At 54.2% G+C, this 27,069-nt stretch overlaps 11 protein-coding genes across 11 annotated transcripts; 6 read left to right on the forward strand and 5 right to left on the reverse strand.

The window, feature by feature from the left end:
* Positions 1-1,037: 1,037 nt before the first annotated feature.
* Positions 1,038-2,994, forward strand: N7532_004739 (sulfatase family protein; the record flags this gene model as incomplete). The annotated part of the gene is made up of 5 exons (XM_056617233.1): positions 1,038-1,365; positions 1,428-1,654; positions 1,732-2,386; positions 2,451-2,572; positions 2,638-2,994. 5 exons carry the CDS (start codon positions 1,038-1,040, stop codon positions 2,992-2,994), a joined length of 1,689 nt encoding a protein of 562 aa, XP_056477590.1.
* Positions 2,995-3,573: 579 nt separating this feature from the next.
* Positions 3,574-5,437, forward strand: N7532_004740 (uncharacterized protein; the record flags this gene model as incomplete). Its single annotated transcript, XM_056617234.1, has 7 exons — positions 3,574-3,698; positions 3,778-4,115; positions 4,200-4,370; positions 4,428-4,824; positions 4,881-5,033; positions 5,098-5,163; positions 5,227-5,437. The coding sequence occupies 7 exons, from the start codon at positions 3,574-3,576 to the stop codon at positions 5,435-5,437; spliced, it is 1,461 nt and encodes a 486-aa protein (XP_056477591.1).
* A 719-nt stretch (positions 5,438-6,156) lies between these two features.
* On the forward strand, positions 6,157-6,975 carry N7532_004741 (uncharacterized protein; the record flags this gene model as incomplete). Its single annotated transcript, XM_056617235.1, has 2 exons — positions 6,157-6,425; positions 6,483-6,975. 2 exons carry the CDS (start codon positions 6,157-6,159, stop codon positions 6,973-6,975), a joined length of 762 nt encoding a protein of 253 aa, XP_056477592.1.
* Positions 6,976-7,526: 551 nt separating this feature from the next.
* N7532_004742 (polysaccharide lyase family 1 protein) lies at positions 7,527-9,114 on the reverse strand (the record flags this gene model as incomplete). The annotated part of the gene is made up of 3 exons (XM_056617236.1): positions 7,527-8,295; positions 8,349-8,433; positions 8,502-9,114. 3 exons carry the CDS (start codon positions 9,112-9,114, stop codon positions 7,527-7,529), a joined length of 1,467 nt encoding a protein of 488 aa, XP_056477593.1.
* Positions 9,115-10,332: 1,218 nt separating this feature from the next.
* N7532_004743 (AMP-dependent synthetase/ligase) lies at positions 10,333-12,789 on the reverse strand (the record flags this gene model as incomplete). Its single annotated transcript, XM_056617237.1, has 1 exon — positions 10,333-12,789. One exon carries the CDS (start codon positions 12,787-12,789, stop codon positions 10,333-10,335), a length of 2,457 nt encoding a protein of 818 aa, XP_056477594.1.
* A 786-nt stretch (positions 12,790-13,575) lies between these two features.
* N7532_004744 (Short-chain dehydrogenase/reductase SDR) lies at positions 13,576-14,535 on the reverse strand (the record flags this gene model as incomplete). Its single annotated transcript, XM_056617238.1, has 1 exon — positions 13,576-14,535. One exon carries the CDS (start codon positions 14,533-14,535, stop codon positions 13,576-13,578), a length of 960 nt encoding a protein of 319 aa, XP_056477595.1.
* An 831-nt stretch (positions 14,536-15,366) lies between these two features.
* Positions 15,367-16,512, forward strand: N7532_004745 (sialidase family protein; the record flags this gene model as incomplete). Its single annotated transcript, XM_056617239.1, has 1 exon — positions 15,367-16,512. One exon carries the CDS (start codon positions 15,367-15,369, stop codon positions 16,510-16,512), a length of 1,146 nt encoding a protein of 381 aa, XP_056477596.1.
* A 639-nt stretch (positions 16,513-17,151) lies between these two features.
* On the reverse strand, positions 17,152-19,178 carry N7532_004746 (putative MFS multidrug transporter; the record flags this gene model as incomplete). The annotated part of the gene is made up of 6 exons (XM_056617240.1): positions 17,152-17,390; positions 17,464-17,593; positions 17,653-17,765; positions 17,819-17,943; positions 18,003-19,106; positions 19,156-19,178. 6 exons carry the CDS (start codon positions 19,176-19,178, stop codon positions 17,152-17,154), a joined length of 1,734 nt encoding a protein of 577 aa, XP_056477597.1.
* A 738-nt stretch (positions 19,179-19,916) lies between these two features.
* On the reverse strand, positions 19,917-21,966 carry N7532_004747 (gamma-glutamyltransferase family protein; the record flags this gene model as incomplete). The annotated part of the gene is made up of 4 exons (XM_056617241.1): positions 19,917-21,194; positions 21,275-21,624; positions 21,688-21,706; positions 21,802-21,966. 4 exons carry the CDS (start codon positions 21,964-21,966, stop codon positions 19,917-19,919), a joined length of 1,812 nt encoding a protein of 603 aa, XP_056477598.1.
* A 995-nt stretch (positions 21,967-22,961) lies between these two features.
* N7532_004748 (fumarylacetoacetate hydrolase family protein) lies at positions 22,962-23,825 on the forward strand (the record flags this gene model as incomplete). Its single annotated transcript, XM_056617242.1, has 3 exons — positions 22,962-23,017; positions 23,118-23,329; positions 23,398-23,825. 3 exons carry the CDS (start codon positions 22,962-22,964, stop codon positions 23,823-23,825), a joined length of 696 nt encoding a protein of 231 aa, XP_056477599.1.
* Positions 23,826-24,457: 632 nt separating this feature from the next.
* Positions 24,458-27,004, forward strand: N7532_004749 (repressor protein; the record flags this gene model as incomplete). The annotated part of the gene is made up of 2 exons (XM_056617243.1): positions 24,458-26,692; positions 26,750-27,004. The coding sequence occupies 2 exons, from the start codon at positions 24,458-24,460 to the stop codon at positions 27,002-27,004; spliced, it is 2,490 nt and encodes an 829-aa protein (XP_056477600.1).
* Positions 27,005-27,069: the final 65 nt, after the last annotated feature.

The raw sequence follows: 27,069 nt of genomic DNA on the forward strand, positions 1-27,069 counted from the left end.
TTAGCATATTGAATTTTTGTTCTAACCCATTGGTCCTGAACCTCCCACGCTCACCTGAGTCTTTTTCGAAGGTTGCCTTTTTTTTCCATCGCTCTACATGCATTTTAACATCTAAGGTGCCCCAAGCTGCAGTAAAATTCGCCACTCTTATCTTATCAGCCCGGATGGTCTAGTGGTATGATTCGCCCTTCGGGAGTTCCCATTCTGTTACAGAATACTCATGGGCGAGGTCCCGGGTTCAAATCCCGGTTCGGGCCAACTCGCATCCTTCCGTTTTTTCTCTTTTTTTACTATTGTCTTTCTTCCTCTTCCACATTTCTTTTCTTGTTTCTGATTTCATATTTGGTTCTTTTATTTTTCAAAAGTAACAATACATGACACACCAGCTTTTTTACCGGTGCTATTCCCTCCTGCCCTTCAATACAGAGAGGTATGAAGGGGAAGTCTAACCGAGGAGAGTCTCGAATGCTTCAAAGAATCCACAACTTCCACATTGTAACTGTTAGTTGCCGACCTGTCGTCACTGAGCTATGGCGTGATCCTCTCATATCGTTTCGCACTGGATGTCTGTATATATTGTACAGTACAGTCGTTGTTACTGTAGTCGAGGCTGTTCTCATCGCGAGGGTAAAGCACGTCATGTGGGGCCACGTGGAGACGGACCTGAACGTGGCCGGGGTATCTGCCGGCGTCGATGCAATGTACTCCGAACACCTTGACTATTTGGGCGTCGGTTTCATAATACAGCCACCAAGAACGACGAGGGATTACCCGATAGTGCCTGGTGCCACGTCGCACTACAGTTTTCGATCTCGCCCAAGCGATCGAACACTACCGGCAGAAGCAATATGGAATATCGCATCGAACCCACCAATGGCCGTCCCCAGATCGTCTCATCAGACCCAGCGATGGCATCATGCCCCACTGCAGCTTTGCCGACGCAGTGAGCCATCGCTTTGAGGCTAGAACTGCGTGTTTTCACTCGTTTCATAACCAGACACGCGTCACCACACTTTTGGATGGTCAAACCTGCCACCATGAAGCTGTTCACTGCTGCCAGCCTGCTCGTCGCTGTCGAGGGTGCTGCCATCTCCAGCTTCCAGAATGCCCTTCAGTCTGTACTCAGTGTGGGCCAGTCACGCTCAAACACTCCGCCGAACATCTTGCTAGTAATCACGGACGATCAAGACCTGGAACTCGACTCCGTCGCATACACCCCGCACATCACACGGCGGATCCGCGACAAGGGAACTTTCTTTCGCAATCACTTCGTGACCACAGCACTATGCTGTCCCTCGCGAGTGAGCCTGTGGACCGGTCGCCAAGCACATAACACGAACGTCACAGATGTTCATCCGCCTTATGGTAAGTCACCGAAGACAGTACCACAGTTGGGACGTGGCAGACGAGAGAGGCTGACGGACTAGGCGGGTATCCCAAATTTGTCGACCGCGGGTTTAACGAAAACTTTCTTCCCGTTTGGCTGCAAGAGGCTGGCTACAACACCTACTATACCGGAAAACTCTTTAATGCCCACACCGTCGAGAACTATCACAGCCCTCATGTCAACGGGTTCAATGGCTCTGACTTCCTCCTCGACCCCTACACATACTCGTATCTAAATTCCACCTACCAACGCAACCAAGACCCTCCCGTGAGCTATGAGGGCCATCATACCATGGACGTTATCAGCCAGAAAGCACTCGGTTTTCTGGATGATGCTTTGGAAAGCGAACGACCTTTTTTGTAACCGTGGCCCCCGTGGCTCCGCATTCCAATGTGGAACCCGACGTGTTGGGCAATGTTCCCATTATGACCGCCCCGATTCCCTTGGCGCGGCACCGACATCTCTTTGAAGACGTCACAGTTCCGCGGACAGAAAACTTCAACCCAGATGAGCCCAGCGGAGTCAGCTGGATCCGAAATCTGCCGCAGCAAAACCAGACGGTAGTGGACTACAATGATCACTTCTACCGTTCGCGTTTACGTGCCTTGCAGGGCGTGGATGAGTTGGTGGACTCGCTCGTGTCGCGCCTAGAAGAGAGTGACATGCTGGATAATACATACATTATCTATACTTCGGATAATGGATTCCACATCGGTCAGCACCGGTTGCCGCCCGGCAAGACCTGCGGCTACGAGGAGGATATTCGGGTCCCATTGTTCATCCGAGGACCTGGAATCCCCGAGGGATCTGTACAGGATGCAGTGACCACGCACATCGACCTGGCACCGACGATCTTCGATATCGCGGGGATTGCTCCACGCTCGGATTTTGATGGCACGGCGATCCCGGTGACGTCAAGCTTTTCGGGACCGCGACATGAGCATGTCACTGTGGAATACTGGGGAAGAGGAGTCGTGGAGGGAGATTTCAGTGCGATTGGTAGGTTCTATGTCTTGATGTGAGCATCTTCCCGAGATGACACCATGCGCTGACTGGGTTGCAGGACCTGGAGGTCTACCACTATTCCCCAACAATACTTACAAGTCCGTTCGCCTGCTGGGTGAAGGCTACAACCTGTATTACTCTGTCTGGTGCAATAACGAGCATGAGTTGTATGATCTTTCGGTTAGTTGGAACGCAATCTGGTATAATTCTTCTTACACGCGATGGCTGACGAGTACGATGAACAGACGGACCCCTACCAACTGCACAATCTTTATCCCACACACATGCACAGGGGGGACGATGAAAGCGAAACTCAAATCCTCGGCCGTAGCCTGTCCCGAGCTATCAGCCGTCTTGATGCGTTGCTCCTGGTGCTCAAGTCGTGCCAAGGGGTAACATGCATTCGACCTTGGAGCGTACTTCAGCCTCAAGACTCTGTTCGAAGCTTCCGTGATGCTCTTGATGAAGACTTTGATTCCTTCTATGGAGAACAGCCTCGTGTATCCTTTGACTGGTGTGATGCAGGATATGTGCTCGAGGCTGAAGGCCCCCAGGTGCCACTGACAAGTCGCTATGGACTATCGTGGGATGTGTGGGTATGAGAGTATAGTTATAGACTGCATGTTAAAAAGCGATTGACTTAGAAAGATCGGTTGAGATTATGATCGATGCACGCATACTGTGATTATCCAAGTGTAAATTCTACAGAGTATGATATTCTCAATGGGATCCTCAGGTACTATTTCGTACCTTTTTACCGTGTCGGGCAACAATGCGAAGCTTCCGCGGGCTGGGGACCTTCAAGTATGCCAGAAAGAAGACATGTGAAGACATGCACACCACACGTCACTCGGCATTTCTGATCGCCCCCATTTTATTTTTCATGATGATTGCTGATTTCACCGCGGTATTCGTGTATTCGTGTATGTATCCTGGTAGTTATTTTGCTGTCGGCAGAAAAACTGGGGCCGTGTCGCTCGTCAAAGCCGCCATGATTGCGCCATTCCTCCCACCCGTGTCGAAACCACGACAAGTCTCGATGCGCCGACGCAAGCCCAGCTCCTTTGATTGACTCAAGTGTTGGGCAATCTGCCAGTGTATCGCTTATAAGACCCGCTATTTTCCCCGAGTGTCGTTCTCGATGTTTTTATTCACCCATTTCCAATCCACGCTCTCTCAATATGTCGCTTAGTGTGAGCCTGTCCGAGAAGCATATTGATGAAAATGTCATCGATTCGCCTCCCAGTGAGGCTGAACATGGGATTGTTAAGGACTGGGACAAGGAAGAGTCGGCTGTGAAGCGGAAGTAAGTGATGCATCTCGATGTTGATCACGATGACCCCGAAATGGGTATAGATAGGTCGAGACTGACATTGCCGGAATAGGATTGACTTTATCCTCCTGCCCACTCTCGCTCTCGCCTTTTTCTGCCTGCAGATGGATCGCGGAAACATCAGCGCCGTCCTGACCTCGACCATCACCGATGACCTGGGTATCACCACCAATCAAGTCAATGTCGGTACACAACTCCTGTCGGCCGGAATTGTCCTGTCCGAGATCCCTTCCAATATCGTCATGCAGCGGATTGGGCCCAGGGTTTGGCTGTCCGGTCAACTTTTCGCTTGGGGTCTGGTCGCGACCTTCCAGGCCTTCGTGCAGTCGTACTCGGCCTACCTTGTCACCCGCATTCTGCTCGGCTTCTGCGAGGGAGGATTCATTCCTGGTAAGAAATCTAATATTCCCCTCATTTAGGGGTCTTGCCTAGCAGAGTACCTTGTGATAGCCCAGGGTTTGACTGCGGATATAGGTGCCCTGTACTACCTGTCGACCTGGTACAAAAAGGAAGAGACTAGTCTACGCACAAGTCTCTTCTTCTATGGTCAGATGTTTGCCTCAGCCACGTCAAGCTTGATCTCTGCCGGTCTGCTGCGGCTCTCTGGATCCCATGGACTTGCCGGATGGCGATGGATCTTTCTCGGTAGGTGACAGCTTTAAGCCTAACACCAGCGGTATACATACTCATGATCGGATATAGTCGAGGGTCTTCTCACATTGTTCATCGGAATCTTCTTCACCCTCCTCGTGCCGCCCAAGGTAGGCGACGGCCGCCCTCTCATCGCTTTCGGTCGCTGGAGCTATTTTTCCGAGCGAGAATCTCACATCATTCGTAGCCGGGTTCTGCTGGACGACCCGCGCAAGGCCAAGGGACATATTCAGATCTCCTTGTCTGATATTGCAAATACCTTCAAGCAGCCGCGCATCATGCAGCATGTGTTTATCACCCTAGTGTCCATGTCTGGCTTCCAGGGACTGACCCAGTACACGCCAAGCATGATCAAGTCGCTGGGATTCGGCGCGATTAAGGCCAATGCTTTGACTTCGGTTCCAGTATATTGCAGTATTATTTGGTTGACGATCCTCTCTTTCGCAGCGTAAGTCCAGCCCTGATTGTGTTTCCGCAGCAACCATTTGCCTGACACCATTTCAGAGATTGGACTGGCCACCGTGGACCCTTTGTTCTCCTTGCCATCACCTGGAATGTGATCTCTTATGTCTGCCTAAAGACCACGGCGTATGACACAGGGAAGTGGCATCGGTATGGAGTCATTGCTGTCGCCAACGTCTCCTATTGCAGCATGCAGTAAGTTGACTCCGACTTGAGGGCTAGGGTGCTCTTGATCGGGGCAATCACTAACTCGAAACAGCATTCTGAACGTGGGATGGCTTTCTGTATACTGCCGCACTCCCCAGGAGCGCAGCGTTGCCATGGCGTGAGTCCCGATTCCATATCTCCTATATTCTACGCATCTCTATACTAACCTGGTGATTCTTAGCCTGGTCGTGATGGCCGCCAACTGTGCTGGAATTTCTGGTTCCCAGATCTTCCGTTCCTCGGATGCGCCCAAGTATGTGCACGGTCTGACGGCGATCTGTGCTTTGGCAGGTGCGTCGTGGGGTCTGACGGCGATTCTGTGCGCACAGTACTATATCCGGCGGCGCAAAGCGAGCGGGCATGATGGAGAAGCCCTGGCTGTCTCAGACTGAGTTGAATGCTTAGTGGCATCACATGATTTACGAAACTTAAATACATTATGTAGTACTTAGCGCATATCCTCATATAACCATATCATTTATACTGCCTCACCAGATGGCTTCTTCTGTCACTTTGTAAGCTATGTGAACAGGGACCTGCATCTCGCTGCTCCAGTAGTCTTGTAGAGAAAGGACCTGCAGGTTGTGTCTTCGGGCGTTCTTCGCAGCTTCGCGTGCCTGCGCATGCCTGCAACCTCGTGCAGTAGCCCAAAGTACAATAAATCTCCTGCAGACGCGGGGAATTCTCGGGTAATTGAGTCTGTCGCACGTGGTGTCATCCAACCGAGCCTAATGCCCCGATCGAATTGACCGATTGGCGTAGCGCCTCGGCCCGATCGAAATCCGGGGAAGAGTCGGTTAAATGCGCGAACTTTGGCTGGTTCGTTTGACATTCATGCGTCGCAGCTGGAATTTACCGACCTGCAGGCGAGCTCGCTTGCGCCTGAGTCTCCTGATGTCTCCTAGTTCTCCGCATTTTCTGGAAAATAAAATGAAGGATTCCCCAGGTTTGCGGGGGTTTACTTGCGACTTTTTCTGGGGTTACCGACTTGCACGCGTCCGCGACAGCGTCCATCACAACATCTTCTACAACTGCAGTGCAGCTCACTGTGAGCACCTAGCTCCAGCCCCAGCTTACGCATAAAAGCATTCACATTGGAAAAAAAAGAATAATGAGCGCAACCGACTTCTATCCTATCGGCAAATGGCCTGCCCATTCGGCGCAAATGGCCGAGGCCCAAGAAGAGCTCGAGCAGCAAGTTTTCGGGGGCGACAGCTACCCTATGGTGCTGCAGTCAGACATGGAGCCATGGCTCGGGCAGCTCGATTGGAGTGGCGAGATGAGCTCCAAGTCTGCAGGTCTGCAGCCATATCCAAAGTCCTGGTACGAGGCGGGCCTCGTCAGTGACCAGAGGAAACAGCTGGAAACCTCCTGGAACTGGTGAGCCTCAGAAGCGTTGGAGCTTTGATTGATAGGGAAGTTTGCTAATGAGTTTAGTTTGGGACATGCAAACCCATCATCGACCTTGTACCACGCAGACGCCGAGCAGCGACTCCTCTCGCAGCTAGCAACCGAACGAGCCCTCTTCATGACCCCCTCGGCCCATTCTACCTACCCCAGCTGGGAATTCCCAGGTTCCCCGGTATCCGACTCCAGTGGCACTCCCGAAATGTCTCACTCGTCCCGGTGGGAGTCGGAACAGGAGGAGAGACACTCCCGATCGCCCAACACAGCCCCGGAACCCCACCGGATACCAAACAATGCTGCCTATGAGTATTTTCCACATTCACGTAGGGTAGATGAAGAGGAGTCATTTGGAGTGTTGGAGATGCCGGATGGAACCACTCGGTGCACAGCCAACTGGTTGCCTGTCGATTCGAGCGCTGGGTTCACCATCGGTTCAGACTCGTTTCGGGGCCTGCATGATCTTGACCACATGGAGGATTCCCACGAACTGCGAGGTGCATTCTTTGCGAACCCCACCAGATGAGGATCTCCTATCCAATGCAGAACCAGAATATGAGCAACATGTTGCCATTTTCAACATTGGAGCTCTCCCCCACCCATCCGACCGGAGACCAGTTTCAATTATTCATGGACTGCTGGCACAGGCGCACGTCGATTCCAGAGGAAGCAGGACTCCGGTCACGACTCATCCTACGAGATACTATCCATATGCCCCGGAAGGGCTCTTTACTGCGAGCCCAATCTCAAGGACATATTACCAGGATGTGGGCAAGTGCTAAGGGCAAACGTCAAGGCTATCGAGTCAGAGTGCAGAATTGATGGGCCAAAGCTAAAGGGTCGTATCGAAAATTCTCCTTAAATACAGCCCCACATTTTATGTAAATACAAAAACTGAACAATAGGCATCCCAAGAAGTACCAAATTCAATGAAGGTGGAACTGCCTGGAGAGCGGATGCCCAGGTAGAAGCGAATTAAAAAGATTTCAAGTCAATGCGTAGCCACAACTGCACATCTATGCGCTGGGAGCGCTGCTTACTACAACCGCAATGCGTATGCACTTAAGCTAAACAGGCTTAGTTACCCTGAGGGAAGCCCATGCCAGCGTGGTGATGGTGGTGACCGTGGCTACCGGGGAAAGAAGGGAAGCCACTCGGCTGAGGGCCACCGCTGGGTAGAGGGAATCCACTGGGGGTAGGGAAGCCGCTGGGAGTTGGGAAGCCGCTGGGGATGGGTCCACCACTCTGCTGGGGAGGAGGAGTAGGCTTGGTGCCGATGGTCTTCCAAGTCCACGAAGGAGGAGGGCCACTAGGGGCAGCACCGGGGCCAGCAGAGGAGAAAATGGGCACACGAGGAGCACCCTGGGGAGGAGCATTGAACTGGCGCTTGGAAGAGCTGGAGCTCAGCTTGCCGACACCGGCGTTGCTCAGGACAGAGGACTTGACGCGGCTGGCATCGACGACCGAGATGCCCGATTCTCCCTTGGGCCAGCTAGAGAGGACAGAAGAGTCAGAGGCAGACAGCTTGCCGGAGGAGACAAGGCTGTTGGCGACACAGGTGCGGCCCAGAGCAGAATCGCAGGAGGACTTGTCGCCGGAGTCGACGGCATAAGTCTGGCCGGGGGAACTGTCGTCCAGGAAGGGAGTGTCGACCTGGTTGAAGACGTTGCCCTCAATCAAAGCGTTGGTACCCTTGCCCACATCGAAGGCGTGACCGGTGTTGTTGTACCAGTAGTTGTTGTATGCGTGCCAGTAGCTGTTGAACTCGAGCTTGGGCGAGCGGCCGGAGGTGTGGTGGATGTAGTTGCCAGCGAAGGTCACCTTGTCGTTCTTGCCGTAGCCAAGACTAGACGGATTAGATCCAGGCTGATATAACAACAGAAGCGGAGATAGACTTACACAGTCCAGTAGTGGTGGCCATCGCAGCTTGCAGACCAGCTGGTCTGGCCATCGAATTCGCTGTTAGAGATGGTAACACGGCCGCCTGGACATTCGTTAGATGACGTCGTCCTTGTCATATGTCTTATCCCGACACAGAAAAGTTATACTTACTAGCCTCGTAGCCAGCGACAAAGAACTGACGACCGATCAGAGAGATCTTGACGTGGTCAATCCAGATCTGGTCGGAGCCATCCAGGGTAATGGCATCACCACCCCAGATGTACTGGGGGTTAAGCTCAGTGATGTGGATGTTCTGGATGATGACGTTGCTGACACCGTTGCGCATACGCAGGCCCTTGCCACGAATGACACCAGCGCTTCCAACGCCAACAATGGACTTGTTCGAGGCAACGTCGATGCCCTCGATGGGGGCCTTGTCGTAGGTGCAGGTGAGGGTCGGGTAGTCACCACACCAGCTGGAGGAGTCCAGGTCAATGGCATTCTGGCCCGAGCTGCCGCAGGTGTTGGAATCCGGCTTGCAGCACTTGCAGTTGGTGCACTTGGAGCCGAGGAAGTTGAACTCCTTGTCGATGAGAATCGTGCGGGGAGTGCTGTCGGTCAGCCAGCTGGTAAGCTCGGCCGTGTCGCTGGGAGCGGCAGGGGCCGCGCTGCCACCACCAGTGGTGCCAGTTGCAAAGCCGAAGGCCTTGCCAGAGACGCCCGCAGCCTGGGCAGTGGCTCCGAGCAGGGCGACGGCCGCGAGGAGCGATCTGTGGAGTGCCATTTTCGACGCGGGATCAAAATGAACGAATACAATCACTGAACCAGCAGTGTATCAAAGAATGGATTTGCAAAGCAGAAAGAAGGAATGAACCACAAGTGAAAGGAAAGGCAGATGGCGCGACGAGGACATGCAAGGCGATGTTGGATCGACTATATACCCGGATGGGATGTTTCGACAGCCCAAACGGGCAATGGAGAGCATCTTGGCTTCGTTTGACCTTGAGTAGATGTGAGGCTCGCAATGAAGATCCATGCTTCTTTGTGCCAACTGACCGAGGACCTCCCGCCGAGGATTATCCTGGGGCATCGTCGAGATTATTGTCCATGAATGATATCGCATCAAGGCCCCTGATCGACCAGCCACTTGCCCGTTCCTCGGGTGACCCCACCGGGCCGTTTCAGCGAGCCCTAGTCGGAGCCAGAGTGGGAATCCTGGCTGCGCCCGAACGCTTGGAGCAATGGTGCGTGGGCTGTTTGAGAGATGGCTCTGGTTGATGGGTTGTCTTCTCTTGTCACTGACGTTTAAGACGACAAATCCTGCGCCACAGGGGAGAGAAGTTGGCGTAGAGGACCTCATAACTGCGACGTCATATTGCTCTCGTGCGGCAACAAGATATTTGAAAGAGTGGACCGAAATATCTTCGGAAGAAGCTCGGTGGAACATGATCCGATGCAGACGAAGTATGAAACATGGCGACGGGTCCCGTTGAGGGAGGCGTCATCCCATCACCGCCTCGACGGCAACCCTCCTACTTAGTGTATGTATGTACTACCTATACTACGACTAGCAGTAATAGTACCCTGGCATGTAAGGTACTACGGGACTCCAAAGGATGTGTTCTCATGAAAAGTGGAGCACTCGAATTATCAACAGCCACCTTGAAGAGCCCCCGGCCTCCCCACTTGCCGAATCAACGCGTTTGAGATGTGCAAGGAGACCTGTCAATCATCCCCTGGTGTCGCGGAGGGCGAGTCTAGATCGATGTCGCCCTGTCACAGAAGAATGTATCGATCGCATGTTACAATAATGAGCCCAAGGAGCAGATTTCACTGCGATTGAATAATCTAGCATCAAAATCCAATGGGCTTGTCTGGTCGACATGCGGATGTCTTGTGAGCACTCGCACTTGGCCCAGACCCATCGCGGCACAAATGTTAACCCTCAGCCGCCCCAGCACAATCTCGGCATGTATATTAACAGCTGAGATCAACCGCCAGATTAGTCCCACTCGGGCCACACGGTGATTTCCCTGAGCTCTTCTCGATGCGCCATGTAATACGCCTGCCCGAGCACGTGGAGCTTGCGACGGTCCGTCTTTTTCGACTTGGTTCGTGGGACGCGGTCGACCAGCAGAAAGAGACTGGGCACATAGTAGGTCGGCAGACTTTGCCGGACTGCTTCACTCAGGGTCTGGGTGAGTGCATAGATGGCATGGCGCCCCGTGATCGGTCGAAACTGCATCTCCTCTACCGGTCCGGTCTCCAAGTTCATCGGATTGCTCGCCAGATACAGATACACCCCCAAGATTGGATCCCCAACACCATCTGCAGCACCCAACACGTCTACCACTGCAGCATCGCCGATGGAAAGATGCTGTCGGAGTACATACTCGACTTGGCCGGCTTCAACTCGCGCTCCATCGAGCTTCAGCATGGTATCTTTCCGTCCGATCAGCTCGATCGTTCCATCATGGCGATATCGGCCGAGATCCCCCGACCGATAGAATCGATGCGATGGTCGATCGGCATGAAGCTGTCTCATCCAGATTGGAGGTGTCGTGAGGAAATTCTCCGATTTTCCAGATACATGATCAAGATAGCCACGAGAGATATGCGGGCCTTCCACGAGCAATTCTCCCACCGCTCCGACAGGCATCAGGAGGTCAGGATGATCCTGATTCACAATCCAGATCGCACCACTAGCGGGCCGCCCAACCACCGAGCCATGGCCCATTTGAAGATTAGGGTTGTGGGCACAGAGGGACGCCACTTCGCCCATACCATACTGGTTGACCACCTTCACGCGGGTCAACCACCGGGCTAATACTGCATCCGACACAGGCTCGCCACCAATGCACATTGTTTCCAATGTAGGAACACGGTCGGGGTCAATCTCAATCGCAACAGAGGGAGTTGCAAACATCATGTTGGCTTCCAAATCGTTCACATCTTTCATTAAAGCGTCCATGGTGAGTGAAGCTGTGGGCACACAGCAGCAACCGCCAGCCAGAAGCGGAGCAAGGAAGTCATTATTACTGATGTCAAAGGCATACGCATCAAATTGGAAAAGTCGAGAATGGGGCCCCATCTCCATGACACGAATATAGTCGATCAAGGCAGACGCATAGCTTCGATGCTCTTGGATGATGCCCTTTGGCTTGCCGGTACTCCCAGAAGTGAACAGCACCACACAGGCATCACTCGGTCTCACAACGGGGCATGGGACTCCGGACAACGAAGGCAGTTCGCCGAGCGACGCCTCGCTGACCTCGAAAACGAGATCAACGAGGTCAGCATACTTCGCCGCATAGCCAGTTGATGTCAGCATAATCTTTATCTGCGTTCGTGCCAGGACGGACGCCAGATACGGAGGCGGGTCACTGGCATCGACGCAGATGTATGCACCCCCAGCCATGAGGATTGCGAGACGTGCCACGATTGCCCAGGTCGACTTGTAGAAAGTGCAAGCGACAAAGGTACCCGGTCGAACACCGTGTCTCACGAGCCAATGTGCCAATCGTGACGACCGATCACTGAGCTCACGATAGGTGAGGTCGCCATCCCATGATCGCACTGCCGGTGCGTCGGGAGTTGTCACTACGTGACGCAGGCAAAGATCATGCAACAGAGCATCCTGGGAGGGTGCAAGTGAGCGCGTAAAGTTCGCAATCTGATCGCGGTCATTTGACCCGCACAGATCCACAGCACCGATGGTCTGCGTGGACACCACGCCTATTGAAGACAGGGCTTGGTTGAAGCTGTGGAGCAGGCTGGTCGCCAGAGGGGCGCTGATTCGAGACATACCCACATCGAGCTGTGCATGTAGGCGGTCGTCTGGTGTGTGTCTGACAAAGAGACGCAGCCCTTCCCGGGAGGCTTCTGGCTCGAGTGGATCGTTCATTGGCATGGGACAACAAACATGGCATCGGCCCATGCAGGGTCTTTGATCTGGGCCCAGTGCATTCGCGGGCTGTCGCTGATAGACGAACGTCGTATTGTAGTGAGTGTCTTGCCCATCCTTGCCATGCACACCGTTGACGCATGACTCATCTACGAGTGCTTCCAACCCATTCACGACCTGACTGAAGAGATCCTGCACGGCGTCTTGCGTGTCGATGTGAATCTGTGTCGTTGGCCCAGCGGTGTCGTTTGCCACGCCGACAAAACAACGTCCTTTGGCGTACTGCTCACCGACATGGATCGTCGTCGAGGCAGTAAATGCACGCATTGTAATTACCCAGGCTAGTTGCAACAGGCGCTGAAGCTGAATGTCAGGATGCTCATTCTTCACCGTTGTGGGGGCGTTGAAGATCTCGACGAGTTGTATGAGCGACTGAGGGCGCTCAGAAAGTAACAGATCCACTGTCGAATCTGACTGTATGTTCTGCTGAACAGTAAGAGGCCCTGAATGGGGTAGTACATTCAGTGGGGTGGTTTCTAAGAGGATGGGCGCCATGTTGACAATGCTCTCGTTGCGATGAATCCCCAGTGCTAGACTAAATGAAACTGTTTACGGGGACAGGCCTCGACCGGGAACCTGCACGTTAAATGCCCGACAGCTTGATAATAGCAATTGTCCGAGAGCGGCATGCCACGGTCATTGCTGATGCGGCACAGCGAGGGTCTGGCTTTGTTGGACAAAGAAGGCCATCAATCGGAATGCCCGCCTACGCGCCCCGGACTCGTTGACGCCCGCCCGGTGGTAATCATTTCTGGGCACTTCGGAAAGATTCAACCTTCGGAAAGCTAATGAGGGCCTGCTGTTTGCCCCAACGGCCGCATTTGCAAGCGGGCGGGCTGATGGGCGCAGGTGTTCATGATCCATGCAGATCTGTGCAGCGGAGGCAAGCGGTGCCGGAGAATTAATCAAATGGTCGCAGCCGGAAAAGTCATCACTGGGTGGGACTATGCAGAAAAGGGAAAATCGGCAACTTGAAATAGAAAGGCTAAAGGTGCCTCGGTCGATCAGGGTTCGTGACGCGACAAGAGATGTGCTGTTCACGTCGGGACGGAAGAAGCGGAGATCCAGACAGTCAGTCAGCAGCGGGGAAAGGTATACAGCAGCAGATCCTAAGTCTTTATAGGATTTTATTTATTTATTTATTTACTTCTTTTATTTTATTTTTTTTTGTATTCGCGATATTCCATTAAGAAAACTATGAGATTTATTCGAGCGGGTATATAGTTAGTAGAGAGTAATTCGATTATTATAAATTGATGGTGGATGGACACCCGCAGTGGTCTACATGTTCTGCATGATGCCTGACCGCACGCCCTCCAAGATGGTCGAGACTTCGTCCCACAGCTTGATGCGGGCCCGTCGGCCTTCGTCGCTGCGCACAAACGGCGACAGGGCCGTGTTCTCAACGTGCCCGTCGGTCATATACGCGCCGTGGCTTTCGAGTCCGCTGGTGATTCCTGCCACCAGAGTACGCGATCCAACCTCGGTGGACCGGGCTAGGACCAGCTTAAACAAATAGAACGACCAGCCACCCTCGCGCGCCAGGGCCGAATGGCAGAGGCCAGGATTGATCATGTTGACGATCACCTCTGACCCGCGTACGCGACCGGCTAACTCCTGGACCAACAGAACTTCGAGAAGTTTGGAGAGCGGATAGCGATCGCGCATCTTCGCTGTTGACTGATCGGAGAGGGTCTGGAGGATGTGGTCGGCCTTCCATTCGGGGAGACCGACCCAGGCATGGACTTCGCTGACCACGAACGAGAGGCGTGGCTGGCTCCCGGGAATTTTCTTGCCGGTGGCCTTCAGGACCGGGAGGACAAACAGCGAGAGCAGCAAAGTGTTGACGACATTCACGGTAATGGTGCGCTCGAAACCCTCGGCCAGCTCGAAGTTGGAGGTCGCGACCGCGGCGTTCATAATGGCCGCATCAAGTCGGGCCAGCTGGGTAATGCGATCGCCAAATGCCAGGACCGACTTGTGGGAGGCCAGATCGACTTCCCACACCTCACAGACGCCGGGCCGACCGGTCGATGTCTCGATCTCCTTCTTGGCTTCTTCGCCGGCAGGCACATTGCGCACTGCCAGAATGACGCGGGCAGCACCCAGACGAACGACATGGCGGGCCGCTTCGAGTCCGAGGCCGACATTGGCCCCAGTGACGAGCACCGTCTGATCGGCGAAGGTCTGCTCGGGGTAGGGCGGGCGGACAAACAATTGGGAGTAGATGAAACCTGGCATCTTGTCGGATTATTCGGGAGACTGGTAAATATCTGCACCGTCTGAAGTCGGAGAGAGAAATGCGAATTTAAGTAGCTCTTTCGATCGCAGGCAGTAAGTGATGACGAAGACATGTGCCGGAGATTGGACGGCGATAAGCGCGCTCTCCACCAAGCAGTGCAGAATCTGCCAAACCCCTAACTCCACGGTGTTGACTAACACCGAGCCGCGAACTCCGCATTTTGACCGAAGGAGCGAAGGGGGACCCTCAGTGGACTGTCGGGATTGAGGGCGAAGTGAGAAGGGGGAAAGAAAAGAGAAGAGGGAAAGAAGAGAAGCCGCCGTCAGCTGCCAAGCCGCACGACTCGGCTACACGAATGAGTGCTAAGAGAGCAAATACTGCAATTGTGCCATAAAGTACAAACTTGACTGGAGGGTTGCAATTGATGCCCTGGTACTTGAGAACACTAGAATATCGGAAACAGTGGATGAATTTTACCTGGAAGGTGACAGACAGTACTCCATTATATAATGTCACGTGGTATCATGTTGCTGTCTCCTTACTAGATAGTATGTTAGTAACGTTGAGGTGGTACATACATCTGCATGAATCACCCATGGTGATCGAACTAAACGCACCGGCGAATTTAGCCCCTTGGAAGCATCACCGCCAGCCATTCAGCTATTTCTTCGTGTCGACTCTCGAAGTTCCATTGCGACCAGCTCCAGCAAATGCGGGCTCCGCAAAGGTTGGCCATGACGTAACGGATCAGGCAGCTGTCAACTGTATTCCAACGACTTCACTTTCACCTCCCTCTCGATCATTTCATTCACACCCTTTGACTCAACACGATGCCTGGACATTTCGGCCAGAAGGTACTCAACGCCCTGGGTGTGGGTCATTCCCACAATCAACCAAATGCATCCGGTGGATATCCAGGGGGATACCCTGGAGGACCACCAGGACCGCCAGGGGGCCAGGCACCGCTTCTAGGCCGCGGCTTGGTGAACAACGATGAGCGTCCGCTGTCCTCTCATCCAAACCGAGGAACATACCCCCGCCTCGCCCGGCTGTCTGATGGGTCGATTTTGTCCTCTTTCACGCGCTTCCCCGATGGTCAACGGGCACTTTGCGTTGCTCGAAGCACCGACAATGGGCAAACCTTTGAGAACCTGTCTGAAGTCACACGCGCCGCGGGGGATGTCGATAACATGTTCCTGTGTGAAGTTAGACATGGCGTCGTCCTCGCAGCCTTCCGCAACCACGATCTTGGGCCCAACGGCCCCACACACTTCCGTATCACAGTCTGCAGGTCCATGGACGGAGGCCGTACGTGGCGATTTGCTTCCCAGGCTGCAGAGAAGAGCCCGCCCCTAGGGATCTGGGAGCCTTTCATGCGATTGGGCCGGCGAGGCGAGGTCCAGCTCACATATTCCCAAGAGTTCGCTCCTAACAACCAATGCACCATGCTCACCACCTCGTATGATCAAGGGAGCACCTGGAGTCGCCCTGTTTGCTTGCACGGAGATCAGGACCCACTTCGCGACGGGATGAATGGCATTGCAAGGACTTTCGATAATGGCCATGAGGCTCTTGTGATGGTCTTCGAGACCACTCGGTATGGTCCGTTTAACGTCGAGGCTCTCATTTCCTATGATGATGGCGCCAGTTGGCACAACCGGCATGAGGTTTTCCGACCCCCGCAGGGACACAATGCGGGCTCCCCGCAAATTGCCTCTTTTGCCGATGGCTCGTTGGTTTGCGTATTCATGACCGATGATGAATCCGACCAAGTGGACTGGGTTAAACATGCTGCCATCAAGGTTTGCTTCGCGGGACCCCCACAAAATGGACAGATTCGATGGGGGCCGCCCGTATTCGTATCGCCGGCATCAAGTTTCTGGCCAGGCGTCATGGCAATCGACCATCACACTGCCCTGGTCACTTATGATCGTGGAGGTCCCTTGGCCAAGTCAGTCACATGGCAGCGTTGGTAGTCTTCCTCCCGGAGGAAACATTTAGAATCGCCACCACCTTCTTACTTTGCTAGCTGCGAGAATCAAAAATAAGACTCCCCTAAGGTACGATTCTATCACAAGGATCAATGACTCGCCGTGTGTGTATCCATGGTTTTTCGCGCGACCGGAATTTCTGCCCGGAATCAAGTACCGGATCAAAGCACCGACGGAATCTCAAATTGTAGCGTAATATAGACACTTAGTGATTAATATTCGCATCATCAGGTATCCTATTCTTGAAAGTTACATCAGGTGAGTGGCCGTAAAATGCCGTGCATTTCGAAGCTGGAAAAGCCGAAGAGTACGAGACGATAGGCCATCTTATCTCTGAGGTCAAAGTTCGAAGTTTTCTTCGAGTCTTCGGAAATTGAATTGACAGAATCTGTATTAGTGCCAAGTTTAGATAGCTCTCCATCCTGATCAACTCTCCAACAAATCTGAAAGATATCAATATTGTGGCACAATTGCTCGACTTCACAGGCAAACTGACTCCTGCTTTTTCTCAAAGACAGCTCCGGCAAGATGAAGAATCAAACTTTTCCTCAGATTGGGAATCACAAAGCCAAATTTTTTTTTTTTTTTTTTTTTTTTTTTTTTGGCAGTATCAAGTCCATGCATCTACCTCGATCCCCTCAAGTAGAGCTCCACAGGTTCAGGGCCTCCCGATCCGCACTGAGAAACCTTACGTCCAGCCTTCTTGCGGTCCGCCGCCAAGACTTGTGCAAACGGTGACTTTTCGCGGATGAGCGGACCCTTCCAATAGAAAATGTAGATAGGGATCGTAAAAATGATCGCCATGAATGCTAAAAAGGTCGAAGGCCATTCCAGGGTATCGTTCGATCCCATGTTTTTGTACACTGGGATAGTGTGGTGTGTTAGATATCAATATCTGCAACATCTCAAGAAAATAGAACATCAAATAACGCTTACTGGGAACAGAATACATCGCAGCCACGCCTGCGAGGAAGTCACGCGCGAAGCCATTTCCTCCGGTGGCTGATGCGGAATATGGGCCGTAAGCGGCTATCATGTAGTCAATGGTGGCCATGTAGATTGCGAACTAGAGTGAAAGGGGTCAGTCATTCGCAGCTACCACAAACAATCCCAAGAGACACCTACGTTAGCAATTGCAATCAAGCAGGAGAATATCATCGGCGCAATCCAATGAGCATGGGGAGGTCCAAGGCTGGTCCAAGCGAATCCAAACAAGCCAATAGATAACAAAGGTGCCACTGTTCCAAGGTGAGCATCAAGATTTACGCCTTGTCGACGGCGTTTGACCCACCATATAGCAACCAGTAGAGGCGTACCTCCGGTTGCAGTCCATCGGGATCGCGCTCGCGTACTCTGCAATGTTGATGAATCCATGGTATGAAGGAAAAGTATGCAATAAAGTATCCAACCAGTATCCTAAATTGCAGGGGTCAGTATCAAGGTGGAATTTGGAATCAGGACAGTCCTTGACTCACGGAATGAAAGAGAGACCAATATCGATGGTGTTGAAGCCCCATTGCTTATATACTAGGGAGTATGACTGAAGAAAGGTGAAGATCAGAGAGTCACTGAAGCCACTCAGCAAGGACAAGCATAGGACAATTGGCTCCCGCAGGAACATAATGAACGGACGGGCCCAGATCATGAGAATGTAACGGAATGACAACCGTTTGCCCTGCAGCTCATCTCCGCTCCAGACCATGTCGCCTGCCGCTCGTCGTCGTTGGGCCTCTCGCGTGACCAGGATACTACAACGGGTTTCTGGGATGAACCAGTGGAGTATCTGAACGAATCCACCCAGAATCAGTTGAAGCCAGAAGTTCCAATGCCAGTCCAGGAAGGTAGCGACAAATCCGCCCACGATGGGGGCAATCACCGAGCCTGCCACCGAAGACAGCACGATGAAGGCGACGGCGTACTGCTGATCTTCTGCTTCCCACATGTCGGCCACCATGCCAAGGGTTACCGACCCACCGGCTGATGAAAGACCTCCGAGAAGACGACAGACAACGATGGTGCCAAAGTTGGGAGCTAAGGCACACGGTAGTTGCCAGATGTTAACCAAAAACAAACTCAACTGCATAATGGGCCAGCGGCCGAACTCCTCGCTAAAGGGGGCCCAGAATTCGCAGCCAAATGCATAAGCGATGAGGAAGCTCATCTGGCCGACACGAGCAGCCTGTTCGGAAATGTTGAAGTGATCGGCATACAGGCTGATGCTGCTGGCGTAAAAGCTGGCGTTCCAGTTCATGGAAGTCTGCACCGCAAAGATGACCGAGATGATGCCCCATTTCTTCAACCAGGGAAACGAGTATCCGAGTTTGTCGTAGCACTCCCATACTTTCAGCTCTCGCTCGTCGCCATATCCGTCAGCGAACCCATTAGCAGCGCCGTTCGTGCCTTCTTTCTCTCGCTGCGGAGTTCCCCCGGGCGAGCGAATATCTCCATCGGCGATGTCGCCGTCGCCCTCGCTCTGCTTCTCCACGTCCTTCTCGATATACCCGTCGGTGGCCGTATCCGAAGACTGGGGGCTATCGGGAGGCATTGCCAAGTGAGATCGGGTCAATAAAAGAAGGCTTCTTGTAGAGACGGATGAATACCCAAGACAAGCGAAACCATCATCCTCACACCGTGTCAGCGTATGTTATCATCGTCGATCGCTGGGGTCGGGAGGGCTCCATTAAGTAGTCTCCATGGCCGAAGTCGGCCAACCACGACGGGCTGCGCTCTCCGGCAGTAGTACTAACTCCTATAGTAGGTAAACATCTTGGACATCACCTCTCTGGTGACTTCTCCGATTGGTCTCGAGGGGTTGGATTCCATGGGATCGTGGACGCCTGCCCACCGAATGTCGCGGGAGTCGTGGGGTGGAGAGGAGATCCGGGGGAATGATCGAACCGCTCGTCACCGGCACCGCCAAACCCTCGACACGCTCTCCGCAGTTTGGAGATTCTCCAGAGACCGCGACTAAGCCCCGGCACATGCATCGATTGGGTCGTGAACGGGTGCAATTGCTCTCAATGGGCTCGGATCTGCTCTCCCGACGAGCTGCGTCGGCGGTTTCAACATCCATTCAAGCCGGCCTTCTCAGCGCAAACACATTAAGGCCTCTTTAGTCACGCATAGGCTGCGAAAAGGAAAGCCAGGGGTGAGTCCGAAGATGATCCCCTCCGAGTTGCCCTTTCTACATACGATGTAGTCTGTTTCGAGTTTGAGAATGCGGAGAAGATAAGTAGGCCGAAGCAAGCCCAAGGTATGTATCTAGACATGCGTGGGAATATGGCATGCTGTCATCAATCGTAAATAGACTCCAATTTCCTCCAGAGTCGGTATCTCAGGGGGCTGAACCCCCAATACATGATTGCACTTCCCCCGCAAAAGTTTTCCGTTCACAGAAGAGGGAATGCCATTCCATCGCCCCGCTGGTCGCTACCGGCACTGTAAACCGGCTTGCCCTCGTCATAGTGCAGCCGGATGATCTGGCCACGGCCAAACATGGCGCGCTTCCAGCCGGTCAATACCTCGACCTTGTGCCCAAGGCCACGCAGACCTTCGACCGTGGCATCGCTGATGCCTTCTTCTACGTAGACGGTACGGTCCTTGCTTTCCTCGGTGGGTGCGGCCAAACAGATCCGGGGAGAGTCCAGGGCCGCCTGGGGATGGTATCCAAAGGCCAGCATGTTCAGGAGCACCTGTACATGGCCCTGGGGTTGCATAAAGCCGCCCATCACTCCGTACACGGAGTGCAGCGAGTCATCCGCCACGTTGGTGATCAAGGCCGGGATGATCGTATGGTAGGGCCGCTTCCGCGGTGCCAGGGCGTTCGGGTGGCCGGGTTCAAGAGAGAAGTTCGCACCGCGGTTCTGAAGGGTAAATCCACAGCCCCGGGGGATGATGGCGGTCCCGAAGCCGGCATAGTTGCTGTTGATGAACGAGATGCCGTTGCCCTCCTGATCGGTCACATTGAAGTACACGGTATCGCAGTGGTTGTGGGCCGGGCTGCCATGGTCCATGAGATCGGCCGCGCGCTCGGGGGAGAACAGCTTGGCCCGCTCAGCCAGATACTCGCGCGCCAGCAGACCCTGGGATGGGACCTTCTCGACGTCGGGATCAGCCACCCACCACGCTGCATCGGCAAATGCAATCCGCAAGCTTTCAATGACGGCGTGCAGATATTCGGGGGAGTTGTGCTGGTCCTCGCGGAACTTAGGAATCTTGCCTGTCTTCTCGAGCTCCTCCATGATGCCGAGGGCCATCAATGCCACAATTCCCTGGCCATTGGGTGGGTGTTCCCATACCCGAACGCCCTGGTTGGGTGATCCGTCAGTGCCCGGAGTCTGCTTGGATACGATATCCTGGCCGGTGAACTCGAGCGAGATGGCATCCACCTCCTGGGTGCCAACCTCCGCGTGGTAGGCGAGATCCTCCAAGGTCATGTACCCACCGAGGTCCTTGACCACCTTCACGATTTCTTCGGCAATCCGACCCTGGTAGAAACCCTTCTTGCCCTCCGTCGCCAGGGCGCGGAAAGTCTTTGCCAAGGTGGGATTCTTCATGATATCTCCGGGGAGCGGGGCACGAACGCCGTCTTTGGCGGAAGCATCGTCCTTGAGCATCTCCCGGAAATTGGGTGATGCCGACCGAATGTCATTTTCGGCCTCATTCCACTTTGCGCCAGTTAGTCTTGTCCATCTGCGAGGAACGAGGGATCCCGGGGGGAGTGTGGGGAGTGTGGGATGACACTTACTCCGTGGGATGACAGCTCCGAGACGGGAAATCCTTGCTCGCCCATTTCGATGGCCGGCTGTAGAATCTGCTCCATGGAAAGCTTCCCACTTCCAAACTTGGCAACCGTGTCGACCCAGCCCGCAGCTGCTCCGGGCGTGGTGGCGGCTAGGGCACTGAGCATGGGGATGCTGCCTGGCGCGCCGGGGGCCAGGTTCAGATCCTTGCGCACCTGTTCCAGGCTGGCCGCACCTGGGTAGCGACCAGACCCGTTCAGAGCGTGCACCTTTTTGGTCTTGGAGTTGTAGAACAAGCAGAACATGTCGCCTCCGATTCCAGTCGAGCAGGGTTCGGCCATGTTGATCGCGGCGGCTGGCGTCGAATACGTCTGATCAGTATCTCGTCTCTTCCTGTTCATGGATTATTGTGGCCTACCGACGGCAACGGCTGCATCCTAGGGATCGTTCATGTTAGCTTCACACCCCTGATCTTGTGGCGCATCCACCCCGTTGGAGACTGCACGCGACACTCCGAATCCGATCTACCTACCGCTGCGTTACCACCCTGGCTTAGGATGCGATGACCGGCGGCAGCGGCCAGCGGTTGCGTGCATGCGACGATACCATTGCTGCTGTGGACGGTACTCCGGCGACTGGCGAAGGGCACATAGGCCGCTTCTGCCTTGGCGTAGACGGCTTTGGAGTTGAGGGGCATGGTGGAAATTCCCTGAAGAACATGTGTGCGCGGGCGGGGGTTGATCACGGGGGGGCAGTGCTTTATAATAACACCGTGACTCAGTGCCCTCACAGGTGCTGGTTGCTGTAGCCTCAGATCCCCTCAGGTCGGCCGAGGTGAAGTCGCGGCCCACCGGCTTATCGAGGCACCTTCCCCAACGGGCAAAAGAGGGGGAGGCGGCACCCCGCGCTTTTCGGAGAAGTTGGGGTCGAACACTTAACAGACGGGAAGCACTCTCCGCGGACGGGAGGAATCGTTGCCTGTGTGAGTTCTTGAAAAGAGGACCAACGATATCATGATGACATACAGTGTCCAAGGCAACTGACAGTGTTGCATATCTAATGTTGGCAGCAGGAATACTTCTGTGAAGCAGGGTGCATCAGTGCAGGCTGAGACGTGGTCGGAGAAGATAGGGTATATTAGGGTAGTGTCATATATATGTATCTCCGAGCCGCATGCGCATCGGATCAAATGAATTGATACACTACAATGTAGTAGCACTTTCAAGGATCAAGGGCGAGAGTGTACTAATACAGTGTAGTTGTCAAATCTACAGTGTATCTGGGCAAGCGAGGTGCTATCTCTTGTCTGTGGTGCAATCATGGCACTTCAAGTGTTGGGGAATGCTGACAAGCTCCTCGGACGACTTGCCGAGTTCTCGGCTGCCGGGCCCGACCGGTGATTCATCCCATATACCTTTGGGTAATGCATGCATGATATAAATACTCGTATAGCATCCGGGCTAGTCAGAGCACCTTTTTGTTTCGGACCCTAATTGAGCTCTCTATTCCTCCGTAAATCGGAATTGGGCTTCGCTACCTCGAACTATTGTTGCTCGCGGCGGGTGCTTGACCACGGCGACTTCTCCGCATCGCCGGAACTCTTCCGAGCAGCCCCCGGACTTCGGCCTCAGCCAACCTGGCCATCCTCCAACCCTCCCCTCGCTCCCTCCCACACCTCCTCAACTGCCCGCCATGGCCTCCATTCGCGCCAATTGCCACAAGATTATGTGCATCGGCCGTAACTATGCGTATGCCCATCCCACCCACCTTTATTTCATTCTCGTTTCGCGCGGACGAGATTGTCGACTCGTCACGGTTTCCGCGACGCTGACCACCACAATTGTCTAGCGACCACATCACCGAGCTGAACAACACCAAGCCCAAGCAACCATTTTTCTTCCTGAAGCCCGCCTCCTCCATCCTCCTGCCCGGCGCCGGCCCAGTTCTCCGCCCCAAGGGTGTGAGCCTGCACTATGAGGTGGAATTGGGTCTGGTCATGGGCAAGACCGTTCGGGATCTGGACCCGGAGGATAAGCAAGGTGCCTTGGATGCCATTCAGAGTCAGTTCCGTATCGAGACACCCGTGGGACCTCGCGGACCCTGCTAATTCCCATCATCCCTCTGACAGGCTACATTCTCGCCATCGACATGACCGCGCGCAACGTCCAGGACGAGGCCAAGAAGAAGGGCCTCCCCTGGTCCATCGCCAAAGGCTTTGATACTTTCCTGCCCATCTCGCAGGAGATCGCTAAGTCGCGCATTCCTAACCCCCACGACGCGTTCCTGCGCCTGAGCGTCGGCAAGACCGAGCGCCAGGCCGACTCGACCAGCCTGATGCTGTACCAGATCCACCACCAGCTGGCTCAGATCTCGCGCGTCATGACCCTGGAGAAGGGCGACATTGTCCTTACCGGCACCCCGAAGGGCGTGGGTGAGGTCAAGGCCGGCGATGTGATGCGCGCATCGATCGAGGTGGACGGCAAGGAGATCGAGGAGGGACGGATCGAGGTGGAGGTGCAAGACCGGGAAGGCCGATACGAATTCAAGGAGACGTAGACTCTGATCCCGGACTGGGGGCATTGGGGGGGGGGGGTGCGCATTGACGGATATAGACGAGACTCTACCTACTACTGCACTCGGGTAGGGGTAGGGTAGACATGAAGGTTCCACAAGGCCGCATGTGAACATGATATCAACACATAACTACCCAAAAACCCAAACATACCAAAATACTACTAGTATTCCACGACCTGTCGCTACATTATTAGGGACGTCGTCCTACGGCACGATCCACATTCTCCCTCTTGTGTCGCATCTCCGCTGTCCTTTCGGCATTTGTGGAGAGCTCCCGCTGCACAGTGGGTAAGCATTTTGCCGCACCGCCCGCCGCAGCAAATCGCAGGCGGAGATCCGCTCCGCTCCCCACAGAAACTCGACGTTGCTGCGTGCGGCCGGGGAACCTCATTGCGCCCACTCGTCTTGACTTCTTCTAACCAGCTCTGCAATTCCGATATCCCTATCGCCGATTCCGCTGTTTCTGCCAGGCCCGTGTCTGGAGTACGATCGATTACCCCTTGATGCTACAGTTGCCGTGCTTGGTGCCCCGATCATGGCACGCGCGTATTCGAGCTAGCTGAACCTCGTTCCTCTCGCCGTTTTGACCTGATATCGCCTGCCTCCTGCTCTCCATGCTCGACTGGAAATCTCACCTTCGCGGTCCCGTGGACGCAAAATCCCCTGCCGCCACTCTTGACCCACTCCGCAACATTGCACCCCCCGCCATGCATGCTTCCGAACCGACCGCCCCTCGTATATTTGACCCCAATGTGTCGCTGGTGCTGGTGGGCATCCGTGGCTGCGGCAAGCGCTCGCTCGGCTTTGTGGCGGCCACGGCCCTGAGGCGCCGGTTCATCACCGAAGACCATTATTTCAAGGAGGCCACCGGCGTCACGCGACACGAATATCTCAAACGGCACGGTAGTCAGGAATTCCAGCGCCGGGATATTGAGGTCCTGAAAATGATGCTCGACAACCATCGGACAGGCTGTGTTATCGAGTGTGGACTGGGAAGTCTCACACGGCCAGTCCAGGACCACCTCCGCCGCTATGCTCAGACGAACCCTGTCGTGCACCTGGTCCGTGACATCGACTGCATTCAACAGCTGCTGGGACTCGATGACCAGTCTGTTCGACTCTTGCGGGAGGGAGATCCACTACACCGGACGTGCTCCAACTTTGAATTCTACAACGTGGAGGATCGGACGCGCATCGTGTCGGACGATGGCAGCCCAGACCCACGTTCGGCAGCCTATTCGTTCAAGCTGCAAGAGGTCAAGGAGGACCTAACTCGCTTCGTCCGTTTCATCACAGGAGTGGATGTCAATCATTCGAGTTACGACTCGCCATTTGTCTTGCTTGAGACACCTCCGGAGCTTCGATCCTTCACCCATGCGATCTTTGTCCGGTCGTCCGATCTCATTGACGATAATGTAAACCTCCCAGAGCTGGAATCGGGAGGTGATGCCATCGAGCTTTGTGTCGACCGTTGGGGGCCCGACATGGCCACCGTGATCAGCAAACAGGTCTCGATCTTACGACGCAACGCGCAAGCTCCCGTCATTCTTTCGATTGATACGTCCTCGACTGGGATCAATACGACCAACACATCGGTATCGCAATACTTCGATATTTTGGAGCATGGCCTGCGCCTCGCCGTGGAGTATCTTGTGGTCGATCTCGAACAGAGCCCCTCTCGGATACCCCAGGTAATCCGCGGTCGAGGAAAGACAAAGATCATCGGCCAGCGGCTCTTCGAGCCATCCTCACCCGTGAGATGGACTGACGAAGAGTGCATCGTCGCCTATCAAGAAGCAGAGACAATTGGCTGTCAACTCGTGCGGTTTCTTCGCGTCGCGACCTCGCGCGATGACAATGCGACTGTTTTCGAATTCACAAATCGCGTGCGGTCCATGCCGGGATCGCATCCGCCTCTCATCGCCTACAATATCGGCCGCCTGGGTCGAACGTCGCAGGTGTTCAATTCTATCTTGACCAGCGTGACACACCCAGCCATCATCCGACCCAAAGAGAATGAGCGCGATGCGCAAATCACGTCACGAGATGCCGTTCAGGCTCTTTTCCAAAGTTACGTACTAGATCCATTGCAGTTCTGCATCATGGGTACCAACGTGGCCTACAGTTTGTCACCAGCTATGCACAATGCTGCTATCCAGCACTGCGGAATGAGTCACAAGTATAGCATCCCCGACTCGCCATCGCTTGCGATTCTCGATCGTCTGCGGAAAAACCCAAATTTTGGCGGATCCAGTGTGGTCCAGCCCTGGCGAGTCGAACTGTACCACAAACTGGCCGCGAAAAGTCGACATGCGGAGGCCATTGGGGCCATCAATACGATCATGCCGTTGCGAGGAGCGTCGGACGGGACCATCTACTCGCTCCAGGAACAGGCTAGTCGACGTAACCAGGCAGGCCCGGTGCTTGGGTGGTATGGCGAGAACACGGACTGGGTGGGCATCATGACCTGCATCACCCGTCATCTCTCTCCGCGCAATGCGATCAGCACAAAGACCACTGGTCTGGTCATCGGAGCCGGCGGCATGGCTCGGTCTGCCATTTACGCGATGCTCCGATTAGGCTGTCGGAAGATCTTCATCTACAATCGCACCCAGTCACGCGCCGAGGAGGTCGCCAGGCATTTTAACTCGTGGGCATCCTTTCAGGTGGACTCGGCCGATGTCGTGCGAGTTTTGAACTCAACGCAGGACGACTGGCCCGACGACGCCAACCCGCCCAGTCTGCTTGCGTCCTGTGTGCCTGCCGACCCGGACCGTGATGAGCCCCCGGCGAACTTTGAGATGCCCTTGCAGTGGCTCGGAAGTCCCACTGGGGGTGTTGTACTAGAGGTGAGCAGAACCGTTTGTTTTACTGGCCTGGATATCCATACTAATCCTGTAATATAGCTCGCTTATAAACCCTTAGATACCCCTCTTCTCAAACAGATGCGACGCATCCGAAGTAACACAGGACGACCATGGGTGTTATCCGACGGCCTGGAAAATGTCATTGAACAAGGCATTGCGCAGTTTGAACTGATGACGGGCCGGAAAGCCCCGCGAAGGTTAATGACTCTCGAGGTGCTGCGCAATTACGAAGGCGACAACGGACGATTTGATGAAAAGACCATTCAGGCGCGGCTGGACGGCGTTTGTTCATAGAATGGCAAGGGACGCGTTCAGCAGACTCCCCGAGTTATACCAAAATTTCCGCACAAGGCTGCGGA

Source organism: Penicillium argentinense (genome assembly GCF_028826775.1).
Source record: "Penicillium argentinense strain IBT 30761 chromosome Unknown utg000004l_segment0_segment0, whole genome shotgun sequence".
NCBI classification, from domain to species: Eukaryota; Fungi; Ascomycota; class Eurotiomycetes; order Eurotiales; family Aspergillaceae; genus Penicillium; species Penicillium argentinense.